General features: G+C 44.5%; 1 protein-coding gene across 1 annotated transcript in view; it reads left to right on the top strand.

Moving 5' to 3' along the window:
• DSTN (destrin, actin depolymerizing factor) overlaps positions 1-10352 on the top strand; it is an 11089-nt gene extending 737 nt beyond the window's left edge. Inside the window, exons 2-4 of the mRNA XM_085315950.1 lie at positions 8121-8428; positions 8666-8742; positions 10062-10352. Coding sequence (XP_085172076.1) covers positions 8121-8428; positions 8666-8742; positions 10062-10171 — 495 coding nt within the window. The 3' untranslated portion in view covers positions 10172-10352. The remainder of the gene's footprint in view (positions 1-8120; positions 8429-8665; positions 8743-10061) is intronic.
• Positions 10353-16097: the final 5745 nt, after the last annotated feature.

A 16097-nucleotide genomic window follows, 5' to 3' on the forward strand; every position in this document is an offset into this window, starting at 1 on the left:
GGCCGCGGCCGCATCCGCCCGGGCGGCCCGGAGCCATCTTCCGCGAGGCCGCGGCGCTGCGGGCCTGGCCTAGAAAGCGGCGGCGGGCGGCGCGGGCTGCCGGCGCCCGGACGCGGCGGTGAGGGGTGCCGAAGCTTCCGCTGCGGGGCCGCCCTTAATCGGGCGCGGCTGGAGTCCACGATCCTCGCGGCGAACAAAAGGGCGCAGCAGACTCGGCGGCAGGGCGAATGCAGCCGCCGTGCAGCCGAGGAGCCTCCGATGCCGAGGGCTCGTACCGCAGGCGCTACAGGGATTTTTCTGTTTGTGCAGTTCCCACGTGCAATGCAGGGAACTGAGGAACGGTGAAAACGTACTGAATGTACACCGCGACTTGCTTGTTTTTGTTGGCTTTCCATACGCACACACAAAAAAGAAAAAACGCAAAGGACTCCTTTAATAAACAGGCTGGAATAGACCCAACAGCCATTACGCTTTAGTATAGCTCATTTTCTGCAGTTCTGCCATTCGATTCCCTCGACTACAAGTTTGCATCTTTATTTAACTCCAACTACTGAGATTGACAAATTCACTTGAATTGTCTCGTGGTTTTAGCTGCTCTCCTGTTTTGGCTTGAGTCGTGCACAAACACTTGTCCGGCAACAAACAATTGTGTGTTTTAACGTACTTTGCTAGGTCTATTGCCATTATTGGAGGGATTGCATATTTAAGCCTACATACAGCAAAACTTTTTATTTTGCACAGAGCCAGCTGACAAGATGTACTACTAATCTCCTTCTTAAAAAACAAACAAACAAAAAAGACGAGTTAAAGCATCTCTCTAGGATGTGTCTGCAGCATGGAACATAGCTAATGGAAGCTGCAGATGAAGCTGCTAAAAGTCTGACAAGTCTTGCAGCTTTTGCTTGAAATAGGCTTGTCTGAACAAGCTAGCTACTACCTCTGCAGTATGCAAACCTAGAATGACTATTCAATGTGTCAGGCTTCATCTTGCTTCAGAACTAGACAATTCCCCAGTCAGTCAAAACTAGTATTTTTCATAGTGATCACCTTTTTGGAACAGAGTCTAGGTGTTTTTTTTTTCTTTTTTTTTTAAGATGGTTTCCATTAGTAACACACAAACTTGCTTGTAGGCAAAGAGTGCAGGCCTTCTGGCAAAGTACAGTGACGCCAGCAGGAGAACATAACTTGAAAGCAAAAGAGCTTTGGATTTTCTGCTTTTATGTGCCAAATAACTTTTACTATAAGGTTTGGTTTCTTTGCTACAGATTAAATGATTCCATGGTCTTTGGAAGACTATGCAAATTATTTTTCTTAGTTGTTAGTCTCTACCATTCCCAAATCTGTGTAGTTGCTGGGTACATATGCTTCATATACAAGATTACAGCCTCCTGACAATTGGTAGTGTGGGTGTCACTGGCATGTTCCCACTTGCCCTGTCAGAAAATCACTATCAAGAAACTTCCTAGGGAAGCAAAGGCTGACCTCAGATCTCCTGCTGCAAAGACCATGGACAGCCAGAACTTGCATCTAAGGCTGATCTGAGCTTTCACTTGCCTATCTGTTCCATATTTGCAGCTATCTCCAAGAAAGGATACCTTGATAACAACCCTTTAAGATGCCTAGAAGAGGCCTTCAAAAGCTATTTTTAAGGATGAGCTTTGGGTTACATTAGGTGTCTGGTGGACCACAAGGAAATTTTTACTGACTCTTGGGCTCTTGATAGCTTCTTTCTAAGAAGCTTTGCGTTCATGTAAGTGTTCTGTTGTGTACCAGCTTGCACTCCTGTCGCTTTCTAAATGCATGTTTCAACACACGAATGGGTACTGCTCAAAGCTACTGCCCTGCCACTAGCTACCATGCTTCTTGCTTTTTCAAAAATGTAGCTAGGATTGCCCTTCTTTATGGGCATTGTGTATGCTGCCTACCTTAATAATCATTTGGAGTGTGCTTCTTTGGAGCTGAGAGAAGATGATCTTTTCCTATTAGGCTGAAAGCGCCAAGAGAATTTCTTTCTGCTTTTTTGTAATTGTTCTCTTCCTCATCTATTCTTGTCTAGATGAGAATCTTTTTTTCTTTCTTTTCTTTGGCAAGGAAAAAAAAGAGGCTGAATAGACTTCTGATTTCCTCCCGCTTCACCCCAAATAAGAGACCAAATAAGGCAAAATAAAACACTTCAGTCCAGCTGGCAAGATCTGCCTACAAGTGATATGCAAATAACTCTGTACTTTTTGCTGTTTTATGGTGTGTAAATAATGGTCTCTTACACAACAGGCAGTAAAAAGGCAGTTATGTTTCCTTTCGTGCTTCAGATCTGAATCAAAGCTTGGGCCTTTTTCAGTGGCATAGACTGCCTGGTATAAAAGCGGATGTCTGAACTATCCAGCTATAGGTAGCAGAGGCAATAAGCCCGTTGGGACTGTGGAGATCGGTGGTGTTCCTGGAGTGGAGCTGGCCTTTGGGGTGAAGTCAAATTAGTCGCTCTGTGTGTTGCCTCCTTCCCTACTCAATAAAGTGAGAGTGGTGATACAAATAGGGTTTTCTTGAGTGCTCTGGTACAGATAGAAAGCAAAGTAATATTGAAGATCCTTAGATTTTTAACTCCCCGTATTTTCAGTCAAGTTGTAGACCATCGCACATTTTAGTTGTAACCTTTTGGTAAGCAGCTTTGGTAAGGGCACTATCCCAGAACAGTTGCATGGTAATGGTTTTAACTGAAAAAATGTTTGTCACAGGGCTGTCCTGTGACACATCACTGAGCCAGATGGAAATGCCATGTGGTTACACGAACAATTCTGGCAGCATGGACAGAACAATTCTGGCAGCATGGACAGCGGGTGGTGGCAGCATTTTGAAAATAGATGGAGAGGAGGGTATGCCAGGCCTAGCGGGAACATGGTATTTGCACAAAACTGAGAACTAAGTATGTGCTAGTAATTTGACTAGCGAACAATTAAACCAGGAATATTTGAGGAATATATGCTCTGGGTGAAATTCTGAAAAAAATCATAATGCTTTTCCAAGAAGCAGAAGTTGCTCTTGAGAGGCTGTAGCTAATCCACACCGGTAAATGCGATGTGTGCATGCATGGTTCCTAAATAAAACAAGTCCAAAACTGGCTCTTCAAAATGTTTCTGTAGATAACAGACGTCACTGTGGAGGGCTTTTAGGCTCTGATCACAAGGAAGAGAACTCACACTGTGAAATTGTCAGTATTTAAAGACAAATTCAGTTCTTAGTTTTTCTGAGGACAAGTTCAGAGTCATTCATTTAAAACCTTCTTGGCTGTCTTGCAGGGAGAACAAAGACTTTTTTTTTTTTTCTAAAATAGCTTAAATACTCAAGGAGGAAAATACTGAGTTCACTGTGCTTTGTAATGAAACACAAGACCAATTTCACCATGTCAGAGTTGCACTGGAATACAGGCTTACTACAAATCCAGTTTATCAGGCATCTGTCATGCTGCTTGAACTTTTTTTTTCCTCTGTGTAGGGAACCTTCTTCTTCTTCTTTTTTTTTTTTTTTTTTTTTTTTAAGTTTGGGTTAATGTGAAAATTTCCTCTTCCTTTATATCACTCAAAGGTCCCATTTTATATTAAATTTCAGTTTTAGAGTAGTTGGTGATGAGGGCAAGATACTGGAAGCTGTTAATGGAGTCAGCTGGATACAACTACTGCAGTTGAAAGACTGCAAGCTAGAAACTGCTCTCTGCATTGTGGGATTAGGGATGGTTTCTGCATTGCTTTGCCCTTAAGGCAGGAACATCGTGGCTTTGTGAAAGGAGTAAGAAATGCTATGCTACTGCAGTGCGTGCTGACAAGGCATTTAATGCAACCATTACCTCATGTGCCTACAGCAATCTGTATGAAAATACAAAGCAGGCACTGGTACTAGGGATCCAGAAAAATTTTACAATTCCATATAGCCCACAAGATATGCCACTTTTGCAATAGCTGCAGAAAGCTTTGGGAAAAAAAATAATTTTTGCTACAGAACTTCCTTAGAGCAGACCTATAGATCTCCCTGAATATACTCTACTGCCTCTTCGTTTTTCCGTCTGCTAATTAGGTGGCTTGCTTCCTTGCTGCTTCCGTGTTTCATTTAGCTTAGCAGGCACCTTCATAAAGACCCTGAAGAGCTACAGAAACGGGTTCCTCCCTGAGTGTAGCCAGTTCTTTGTAGCTATATCCTGAGAACAATTTAAGCTGGTGTTATCTGTGTTGCAGGGTCAGTCTGTCCCCTGCATCAGAATGTAATCAACTTGTATTCTTTGAATACATGCAGCTTATACTGCTCAGTGTACAGCAACCCATATATGTAGACCAAATTTGGATAACTGCTTTAGTACTGAACATGGAACAGAACCAAGCAGTTTCTGTTAGTGCAGCATTCAAGCCAAAATGCGCAAGATAATAATAAATGTGCTGTTTTGAATCTTCTAAGCAGAACAATATTTGGGCCAAAGGAAAAATTTAGACTAACAAATGAACATTTATTCTGTCGTTACTGATGGAGTGGGGGTGTCTCACTAGCTGTTCTTCTGGACAGATCAGCAGAGAAGTGGTTAAAATGTGGACTGAAAACAGGTACTTTTAAGTGTAGTATTTCCCCTTATTCCAGTGCCCTTAACAGTCATTCTCTTGCTGCCCTACACAGAATAACTGCAGCCAAGTTGCAACAAAACCTGCCTAGGCTTTATGTTTTTTTTTCCTTTTTAATGATGTTTACAAAGCCAACCTAACTGGTGCAAATCTACTTGGAGAGGGAACTTGAAGTTACAGAATTATATCCTCTTTTTTTGGAAGCAATTAGTTACATCATGAGTGCAAGTTAAGTGTTAAAAATCTAGAGCAGTAGGTTTCAAATATATTTAATTTCTTGGTTCATTTCAACCCATATTGTGACACAGCTATAGGGTTTTCTTAGAAAACAAATGCACATTGTCCCTAGCAGTATAATAGCTGCTGGTATCAGCCTGTATAATAAATCCAGGGGCTGTACAGCAGCTGTGAAAGGAGAGCAGCTGTGAAAGGAGTAGCATTGGCTTTTGCTTTGAAAAATTAAAAATGTGTTTTGAGTGTTGTTCCTTGTGCTTCTGGTTGGTCCCAGTTACCTACTGTGGATTAGCAGTGAATTTGAGTTTCCAGACGGAATACTCTCAACATTTTTGGAATTTGAACCAACTTGCCAGCAGTATTCAATTTCTTTATAAGGAAACAATTTGTTTCCCAACTTGGAGATGTGTTTCTGGCTCTGCAATAACACAAGTGTATGCTTTTGGCCGCTCAGTTTGCATCAACTTGCAGCTCCATTGCTGCTGCTTCCTTCAGACTCCTTTAAGTTATTAACTCCCTGTTAAGTATTAACCTCCTCTGAGTAAGATGTTGATTGCAGGAATTGATGCAGAAGAGTTGGGTGTTGTGATCTTGGAGCAAAGATCCAGAATTGATAAAGGCAGAGCCAGGTGACATTATCTACTTTCATAGGATTACAAGGCTCCTCATTCCCTGGATAGTTCAGTGTTTCTAATCGTTTTCTACTTGAAATCTTAAGCTTCTTGCAAATCTATATACTGGCATATAGACAGGTATGGATAGATGTATGTAGGAATGATAATATCTGCTGTCTACTACTGAGATGTCATTAGCTAAAAGACAAACCTCAGGGAAAAACAGTTGTCCTGCATTCACTTGTAGATTTGTCCTTAGTGAATGATGCACTAGTTTTAGTCACTCCACTCTTTACTTTATTAGGGCAACCTTATATATTTAGTCTTTATAAAGAGCTCTTAAGCTAACACCAACTGCAGGGGTTCAGAAACTGGAGGGGAAAACCTATATGCCTCATTAGCCCTCAATGACACAATATGACAAAGTACAGTCCCTCTGTATGGAAGAGCTGAGCATGGGAATGAGGCACTTTGCTTAGTGTTTGCACTTTCACTTGAATTTATCCCGGAATAAGCTTTCTCCACTTATTTTCCTTGACCATATTGAAGATATGCAGAAGGATGGCTGCCTGCCAAGCAGCTGAGGCACAGTGACTTATTCCCTTTTCTGTATGTATGCCTCTACCCCAAAGTAAATGCAGAGGAATTCTAGGTAGATTATCCCTAATAGACAAGCCGTGCATTGTAAACCTTGAGGGAGGCCCTTTTGTGTTTGAGTAAACCTTTAAAGAGCACTATTCTCCATACTGGAAAAAAGCTTCTGTCTCAGGTTTGCTACTGTATGAGATTGACATCTAAATCTCCCAAGTGCTGGTTGTGCAAAATCAGGGCAGACTCGATGATAATAGATTCTGCTGTCTGTGTCTGCATATGCCAGCTATGTGCTTGGAACAGCCCTGGACCTGCCTTCATTGGGTTAGCAAAACTATGCCAGCTATTGGAAACTACAGAAGGCGGGGGAGGGAGAAGAAAGAAGAATCTGGACTCATCTGAGGTCCTATGTCATAATAGTGCATGGTGGGCATTGGTTTGAGGCTTTCAAAAATACATTAAGTAGTTGTCCAAGTCAATAACTGTGTCTCAAGGACAGGTGTCTGAAAGTTAGCACTAAGCAGTTACAAAGTCACAGAATGGTTGAGGTTGGAAGGAACCTCTGGAGATCATCTAGCCCAAACTCTCTGCTCAATCACGGTCACCTAGAGCATGTTAGACAGGATTGTGTCCAGGTGGATTTTGAATATCTCCAGAGAAGGAGACTCCACAACCTCTCTGGGCACCTTGTTTTGAGTTCACCTTCACCACTGACTTCCCTGGTTCTGCAGCTGAACTGTGCTGTTTCTTTAAAATACTTCCCCTCTAAGCAAGGGATAGCGTCCCTGGCAAATGAATCTGTAGAGCAGACATTTTGGTGCTGGGATTAGAGGAAAGCTAGACAAAGAGCAACCTTTAGTCTCTTTTTCAGTTAATATCTCCCACATTGGCTTTACCTGACTATTTAGTCATGCTGACTATGCTTGTAACAGTGACGTGTAACCATTTACCCAGAGGGAGGAGGGTGGCTTTCTGTCTGAGATATGAATTGCCATTTCTGAGAATAAGGTCATTTGAATCTGGAAGAGCCAGAAGCAGTAGGGGAAGAAGCAGTATTAGACAGAAGTCTCACTGTTTACACTGCATGCAGTGTTGAACAGATGCAAATGACTGCTGGACAGGTTTCAGTTTGCTTTCTACTGTCTAGGCATGTTGTTCTAGCATTCTCTATTTGCAGTGTGGCACCCGTATTTGCAGCATTCCCCTGTTACACAGCTGCCTTTAAGCTCTCAAGCTTTGCTGCACTCTGAGAATAAAACTCAGGTACAAATGCCTCTACCCTGCCACCTCTGTTTCCTTTCAACCTTCTCAAAAAAACCAGCACACACTGAAAATGCAGTTCAACTTCCTGTCATTCTTGCTAGGTCTTGTCCTCTTTAATCTGTGCAGTTGCTTTTAGGATTAGGTCCCTAATGCTGTATCTACACCTCCTATGACACCTAACACAGGAGCGTGCTACTAAGTAATTTCCCCTCAGACTTCCAAAGGGGGGGGGGGGAACCCCACCTTCTAAAACCCTAAAGGCTTTCTTGTTCACAGCTAAAAACTGTGCATCCCAATACCCTGCTACATGACTTTTGATCTCTAAATCAAATAAATGTGACAAGCATGGAATTTGGCCATGCTTTACGTAATGTTTCGAAATCTGATCACAAGCATGCTGGAAATGAATAGGAAACTTTGTACAGTGATCCTTGTAGACTTAGCAAATATCTAGCCATCCTGAAATGGATAACAAAATTAAGCTGTTGCAGTGTCATAGGATCTGCCACAACTGGGTCTTCAGGGTAGTGGAGGCATGCATGTAAAGCTGCTCCAAAATAGTGTCTCAGTATAAGCAGGACTGTGACTTCTTTAGAATCATTTTAGTTTGGCGGCGGGCTGTGGCCAGCTTCAGGACTCTAGATTCTTAACTTAGCCCGGAATAGGAGGGCCTGTGGTCTTTTCTAATTTGACACTCAGGCCATTGGTAACTATTGCCAATATCACTTGTCTTATGGCCTCAGATTTAAGGCAGGCAGTACAATAACACAGTTATGAAACTTTGCAGTAGTAGCCCTAAAGGTCTGTTTTGTCTCTGCAGGCATCTGGAGTACAAGTTGCTGATGAGGTATGCCGCATCTTCTATGATATGAAAGTGCGGAAATGCTCCACGCCTGAGGAAATTAAGAAGAGGAAGAAGGCTGTCATCTTCTGCCTCAGTCCAGACAAAAAGTGCATTATCGTGGAAGAAGGCAAAGAGATTCTAGTGGGAGATGTCGGTGTGACAGTTACCGACCCTTTCAAGCACTTTGTGCAGATGCTTCCCGAGAAGGATTGCCGTTATGCCTTGTATGATGCAAGCTTTGAGACCAAGGAATCCAAAAAAGAAGAGCTGATGTTTTTCTTATGGTAAGCCGTATTTCTAACTCATTTCTAGCATGAAGTCCGAGGATTGTAGGTGAGGTCTGTGAGTGTTTGTATTGCCCAGGCATGCAAGACGGCAGAAGCAGCTATCATGACGGCCTGATGCCTGTATTCCAAGTTGCAGCTAGGAAACGTCCCACTTGCTCATAGTGGGATACTGCTTCTGTCTGTGCTGGCTACTATATGTCATTAATTGCTTTCTCTTTGGGTGTACCCCACTAGGGCACCAGAACAGGCACCTCTCAAAAGTAAGATGATCTACGCAAGCTCCAAGGATGCAATCAAAAAGAAGTTTCAAGGTATGTAATACAGCTAGTGCTTCTAGCTGTGCCACGTGCCTTAGAATGCTTACGTAGTAAAGCTTAAGTGTTGGCTGAGTGGCTTTGCCTCCCCCCCCCCCCAAAAAAAAAAAAAGAAAAAAGATGCCACTAACAGGTGAGAACTTCACAGTTGAAATGCCTTGTGGCAGGGCTAAAATAAACTCCCCACTATAGGGTTTGACTGAATTTTACAGGCAGTAGAAGTATGCTCAGACCTTTGTCTTAGGACAAGAGCGGGCATTGCAGTGTGTGAAACCACAGCTGTACAGAACAGAGCAACACATCTGCATCATACAGCTTAGAACATACTACATTCTTAACACTGAACTGGATTTTGTTAAGAGCAGCGTCTGTGACAGAGGACATCGAGCCCTTCGACTGTTGAAATACAGAATCTTGTAAACTCACTGTACTGCAGTATTTAAAAGTCAACTTGATGTGTAGATACAGTTCTGATTATTCACTGCAATATAGATTGCACGTCCCAATGCAGAAGCGAAACTCCATGTTAGGGAGCTCCCAGTCAAGGAGGTGCAGCATTAAGAAATACTGTTCTAAAGAAATCACTATGATGGCTCTTAGCAGATTAGTATTGACCCCTTCAGTTCCTTTGGGCTTGCACTAGTGCAAAGTTTTGAAGTGTCAGAAAGGCAAGAGCACTGTGCAGCAGCACCAGTCAGCATTCCCAAGACAACTCACCAATGGATTGGAACTAGTCAGGAATAGATACTGTTGTGTCCCGCACATGTGGAAGATGGAAAAAATATCCTGTGCTTTTTTCGCTTTTCTCCACATAAGGCAAGGTTGGATTGAGTCCCTCCTCCGCTTCAAAACTGTTAATTCCTCATAACAGCAAAGTCTTTCCGGTGTCTACCCACAGAGTTCCCACTTTCATCCTTTCACCCGTCTTTCCAGAGACAGGAGCCAAGTCAGCCATCTTATTGCTTGTGTTTAGCTCCTGCAGCTGCCATATCCAGGGCAGGACTAGAAATGAGACAGATTTACTCACAATGTAGCTTGGAATAAAAAGGCGGAAGATTTGAGTGTTGATCTAGTGGAAACTTTATTCTTGATAATTCTGCATCGATACCTTGTGTATTTAATGTGCAGTCAGACATCTCCTGTGACATATCAAAGAAAAAGAATACCCGTTTGCTTTAGGTCTTATGAGATAAGGCAGAACTTGCTTGCTTAAATGACTAGACTGTCTGTTCTAATACTACTACCAAGTATGTTTTCTGATTGTTTATTAGCATATTGAAATGCTGCATTATTGAGTGTTTTGCCTCTTCTTTTAGGCATAAAGCATGAATGCCAAGCAAATGGGCCAGAGGACCTCAACCGAGCTTGTATTGCTGAGAAGCTAGGAGGCTCCCTAGTCGTAGCTTTTGAAGGAAGTCCTGTGTAGATGTCATACAGTGCCACAACTCTACAAGCATTCCATGTTTTAATATATCAGTTATGTAAAGCAACCATTCTAGGCAAGGGTTTCACTAACTGTAGGGAAGCTGTCTTGTAGAATAAAGTAGATTTTGGAGATGTAGCTCGTATGTACAAATGACCCTAAATAAATCAAGTCTAAGGATTTATCTTGGTGTATTAATATTTGCATTGGTTGTCCAGCCCAATATTGTCCCTGGTGGATTAACACTAAAGGTCTCCAAAAATTTTGGTCCAGTGCTGCAGTACGATACAGAATGAAAGGGTGAGTGAGAGCAATCTGATTCCTATCCTTTTTGTTCTAAATTGTAACAAACAAAACTCAGACAATTTTTTGAGGCTACTGGCCAAACTGCCAAACTTTGAAATCTTCCCCTGTAACTGTTTAAAATAACTTTAACTACAGATTTCAGGTTTTATGTTAAAGCAACCTGTTGGCACCAAAACTGGGTTAAATACTTAGCACTTGTGGTTGCAGAGCAGTCCTAATACAGCCTAATCATGCAGTTAAAGATACAAACTGGCACACTTTTCTGGAGAAATAGTCCTAATCCACTGTCTTGTAAACCTCATTGTGCTGTAGTAATATCTAAAAATTCACTTGTTCTACAGGTGCAATTTTCTTACGATGAAGTGTCTTGAGGTCCCTTCCAGCCTGAATGATTCTATAAAAATTGCTTTTCTATCCACATAGTTTAATTTAGAACTACCTTAGTTTCACTAATACACACTTACTAGATGATTGGATGTTTCTAAGGCTTTTACAAATGCAGACTCTTACTTCAGAACTCTCCAGTTATGTATAGTACAAAGAGAAGGAACCACTTGGATCTCTTGTAAGTGGTGTTCTCAGTCCCAGTCTTTGGTCACTTGGTCCATTTGTCCATAATTACTGTTGATTTAACTTAGAACCAACCAGTCTGATTAATATGGCTTGATCTGGGCTTTTTGTCTGTTAGCTTCTTTAATTCTGTAGAAATGCATGGAGATATCACCTACTAGAGAGTTTGATCTGAAATGCCTTTTGTATGGGGGGGAGGGGGGGCAGAGAACATTCCTGTGCCAGCTACAGAGATCTTGAAGCTTCCATGATTCACCAATGATTGATTAAAGCTGTTTCCTTTTGTGTAATCTGTACATGGGAGTTGCATAGAGTTTTCCTGTATGTCTGTAGAGAAAAAAAAAAAAAAAAAAAAACCCTTAGCCTCCAGTGTGTTACTGTGATATGTTCTGTGCGTGCCAAATTCTAATAGCCTAAATAAATGGGGTTTCCCTCCCCTTGGTCAGTGACTGGTTCCTCTCCAACTTCCGGATTAACCCTCCTGCAGGGGGACGGTGCGGCCAACTCTGCAGGGCAGGACAAACCAGTGCCCTACCTGAGCCAAGCACTTGGGAAGTTGGCATACCTTTTGCAGCTACTGACCTTCCCTACTTTGGAGTGGGAAAGGATTGGAGAAAAACGGCCTGGAAAGAGAAGCTAACGGGGGTGGAAGGTGCGGGATGGAAAGTGTGTTCATTTGTCTGCATAGTATAATACCCTTTTTGGCCTTGTACCCCGTTAACAGCCAGGTGAATGCCAGCCTACTGCGGGCTCTATCTCCCTGACAGCACCTGGTCTCTTCCTTTTTGGCTTCAGACTCAGATTTCCATGAGGAGGGGAGCTTCCTGGGCTGCATCCTGTATTTACAGTCTGACTAGGAGAAATCCAGCATCTGTCAGCTTTCTTGTGCTGCTTTCCCTACAAGACCGGAGGGAGCTTTCTGAAGCCAGCCCTATGAAACCCATGCAAATAAAGCCTGCCCTTGGACTGCAAGCTTCTTCCAGATGTGCAGAGAGAGATGTACTGTCCTTGCATGTCCTCAGAAGGCTGCATCCTCAGCTTGCTGAAGCAGAGCAGTGCAGTGCACTGTTTCATCTGTGGGAGCAGGAAAACCATATTTTGTTCCCTTATTCAGCACGGATCTTCTCCGGCTGTACTCATGGTTGAAACTTGCAATCAATGGCAAGCATAGACTGCTGGCTTCATCTCGGGTCACAGGGCTGAAGGTGCAAGGTTTTCTAATATCTAATACAAGGTTTGTAATACAAGCTTTTCTAAGAGATCCACCAGTGAAGCTCTCTGATTTTGAGAAAAGGAATCAGACAGTTTCCACAGGTCCCTTTAGCATATGTTTCAGTTGGCTCTGAATTTGCCCAAGTGGATAACCATCCCCATGAAAAGCTCCTCCTTGCTTAGGTGTCTGCAATACTGGTATCTGTCCAAAGTCCAGGTTCAGATAAGAAAACCGGACACAATGGGAGCGGTACTGCCTAACAAGCAAAAGAATCATCTAGCCAGGATCCCAGCCCAAGTGACGTCATGGTGGACTTCTGCCTAGGATTCTAGTTCTTGGTTAGAAAATTGAGCAGAAGACCCTGTAAAGGGAGAAGGAAGTCAGATCTGGAAGGTGGGACAACTTGAAAGCCCCTAAGATTAAAGACTGAGCTGCAAAGTACCCTAATCCTAGTACTTTGAGGAGTGGGAGGTCTCAGTGAGAGGCAGATACAAACCTTCGGTCTTGGTTGGCTACAAGTGGCTTTGGCTGCTTTTAGGATCCTCACAGTAAGCCTTGAGGTCTCTTTGAAAGAGTAGTCCTGGACGTTAGTGCTGGCAGTGGCTGTTAACTTGCAGATGCGAGTCATGATGCTTCAGATTTTTTTCACCTCATGGAGTCAGTGGGCAAAACGTTACTGTCTCCCCAGGTCCTTTGCCCTTCTGAAGTTGGCAGGGACAAAAAGGACAGAAGGGTGTTTCCTCCTGTGATGATAGATTGTTTCAAATCCTCTTAGCTAAAGTTTTTCTCAAATCATCCTGACCTTTTGAAAAGGCAAGACAAGCAATGAGCCACAGCACAAGGGACATTTCCTATGGCAAGGCCAGTTGCTGGGGAGAGAAATTATTTTCTAACAGGATTGCATGAACAAGAAAAAAAGTGGAATGATTCATGATTGCTTCTTCCAAAGGAGAGGCGTCTCACCAGCAAAAGAAATGACCTGGAACTGAGATGCATGGTAAGGCCAGTAGATAACCTGATTGAATGCTGCTGCATAGCAATTTCTTTGGGTTCCAGCTCTCCACCAAAAATAATGGTCCTTAGGCATCTAATTTTTACCTAAGCAAAATTTTCAAGATCCTGAAGCCTTCAGGGAAATGGAGTGTTGAAGCAGCACCATGCAACGTCTGCTGAACCAGGCTGCCTTTGTGATAGCTGCACTTCCCTGGCACAGAACAAGCTGCACCAGGCAGCGCTGCGGGAATGAGTTCCCCGTGACAGGCACCGGGTGCCAGAGTGACAAAGGAGCCCTCCCTGCAGCAAGAGCTTCCCCTGCCAGCCTAGCAGCACCAAGCAAATCCAGCTGGGGTGTGAACTGGCCCAGCTGCAAGGGGGCAGAACAAGGAAGGAGCCTTCTCGTCCCCAGGTGAGAGGAAGGCGGTCGGGTGCCAGTTTGGGGTGATAGCTGCAGCTGGGAGGTGGGCCAGAGCCGTGCACAAGTAGCATAGCTGGGCTGCAGCAGGAGCAGTGCTGGTGGAGATCTCTTCACGTACCAGTGTGGGCAACAGTTCTCCACAAGCCTTTTCTTTTTGTCCATTATGAGCAACTGGGGAGGGGAATGGGATGGGGAGATGGAGCCTGAGAATTCAGCCCTGAGTGCAAGCAGCAGATATTGGGGGGGTGGGGGGGGGGGAACACAAGATAACAGCAATTTTTAACTGCTCAAACAAAGGTGGCCTTGAGCAGCTGAACTGGCTAATAAGCCCATTGCTCCAGGCTGAAAAGACAGCCCTGGCTGTGGCTGAAATCAGCAGAAGGATCCTTGGCTCCCTTGTGAAATTGTCGCAGCTGGGCAATTGTAGGACCTTTAAAAAGCACCTGGCTGCAAGACTCCTTGGAGTCATCTTCCCCCCATGAGACTTCTTTTTTTTTTTTTTTTTTTKGGGGGGGGGGGGGGGGGGGAGAGGCGCTCTGTTACTGCACTTGTGCTACCACTTGATTATTTTGGTCTGTTTTGCAAAAATGTTCACAATAAAGGAAATCACTGTTGCAAAAGAACAAAGTGAGCAAAAAACCAAAGGATTTCATCACTTCATTGTGCCTGTTACTTGGGGCTGTCCCACAAACTGTTTTTTGAAGGGAATGACCACCCAAACACTCAACAGCACAACATGCAGGTGGGTTTTTTTCTTTTTTTTTTTCTTTGTTTTTTTTTTTTTTTTTTTTTTGGCCATCCTGGTAAATCCAAGTTACCTCCCTTTGAGGGAATGTTTAAAAGCCAAAAGACTACAGCCCAAAAGCCAAACATTGACAGAGACCCAAGACTGCTTAGCATGTCCCATCACAACATTTCCACACCCAATGGAGGACTTTTTTAGAATCCAGTTTTCACATGACATGAGTCTGCAAACACCAATTTTGCCCAGTCACCACCTGATGCAAGTATTGGGAGATGCCCTAAACCCCGGGACCTGGCATCTGACACCACTAGTTCTGGGGACAAGGTTTTGGTGAAGCACAGGGGCAGGTCAGTGCTGTTTTGGTGGGGCAGGGAGACAGCAGGAGGGTTTGAGAGAAGGTCTTCTCCAGCCTGCATAACTATGTCCAGGCACCCCCCAGATCCCACTCCCAATCTACAAGGAAATGCAGGCTGGACAGACAGTAGCAATTGAGGGGAAGCCTTGAAAGACTGGCCAAAACTCCATGTTACACCTCTTCCCTGTGGCTCCCCAGCACGTCCTGCAGCACCATTTCTGCAAGATGTGTTGATGGGCTTAGCGATGTATCATGACTGGACTTCAGGCAGAAAGCTGGGGCGAAACAGCCCTTGCCAAGCCTCGATTAGCAACGAGCCAGTGAACTCCAGCTAAAACGGTGCCTAAGCCCAAGGCATCCAATACCTCTCAGCTTTCCCCTTCCCTCAGCCTTGTCTCTCCTGGTCAAAGATGGGTCCCAGCCCATCACAAGACTTGCACATCCCTGCTAATCCTCTCTGTGCCATCTTCATCACGGTCAAAACAGCTGGATGAGAAGGGCGAGACGGAGCCCTTCTGCAGCCATGGTGGGTGCCCGAGTCAGACAGCTGGCAGTGCTGTAGGCCCTTAAGCCATGCCAAGAGCTGCCAGTCAGACAGTGCAGGGCCTGGGGATTTATTCCTCTGGTTTATAGGGAACTGGGACAGCAGCTGGCTCTATCACTGAGCCCTGTGCTGGGCACTGGAGGCCATGAATGGTCACCCCACACAACCGTAGCATTTTGTGGTTTTCCTGAAGGGAAGAGGCACAAGCAGCCAGAGATGCAATGTTGCACCATGCTCAGCCCATGCTGTGCAAGATGCCCTGGAGGCGCTTGCTCACAAGCCTTGCTCTCCACCCCTTCCTAACCCCTGCTTTTCACAAACCCTGGAGGAATCAAGCGTTTCAGGGCCCTCCTTCCCTCCTCTCCAGCCCAGCTGATGTCAGCATCAGGCTCGGCCGCTTTCTTACAGGGAGACAGGCACCAGTCACGTGGCTTCTGCCGCTTCCTAAAAAAAATGGCCTTAAAAAAAGCCACAAGAACAGCTGAACGCTGGGGAACCAGGCAGAAAGCAAGGACAAGCACATCGCACAGGCAGGGACAAATGGCAGGGGAAACCTAAGCGTGGCTCCCGCTGCCGGCTACGGCGGTTGCCGCACTCCCTCTGCCGGGCAACGCGCTCAGAGCTCCACGCTTGCAGACACGTCATCTCCAGCATACTTCCCTCCAGCAAGGCCTCCTTCCCCTTACCCACTGCTTTGCAGCAAAAGCAAGGGCACTCTGAGCTGCACTCGGCGCACAAAAAGTACACGTGGCTCGAAGAAAACTTTTCTCCCCTTGGCTCAC

This window comes from Rhea americana, unplaced genomic scaffold (genome assembly GCF_003343005.1).
Source record: "Rhea americana isolate MKP2758 unplaced genomic scaffold, rheAme1 scaffold_445, whole genome shotgun sequence".
NCBI lineage: Eukaryota > Metazoa > Chordata > Aves > Rheiformes > Rheidae > Rhea > Rhea americana.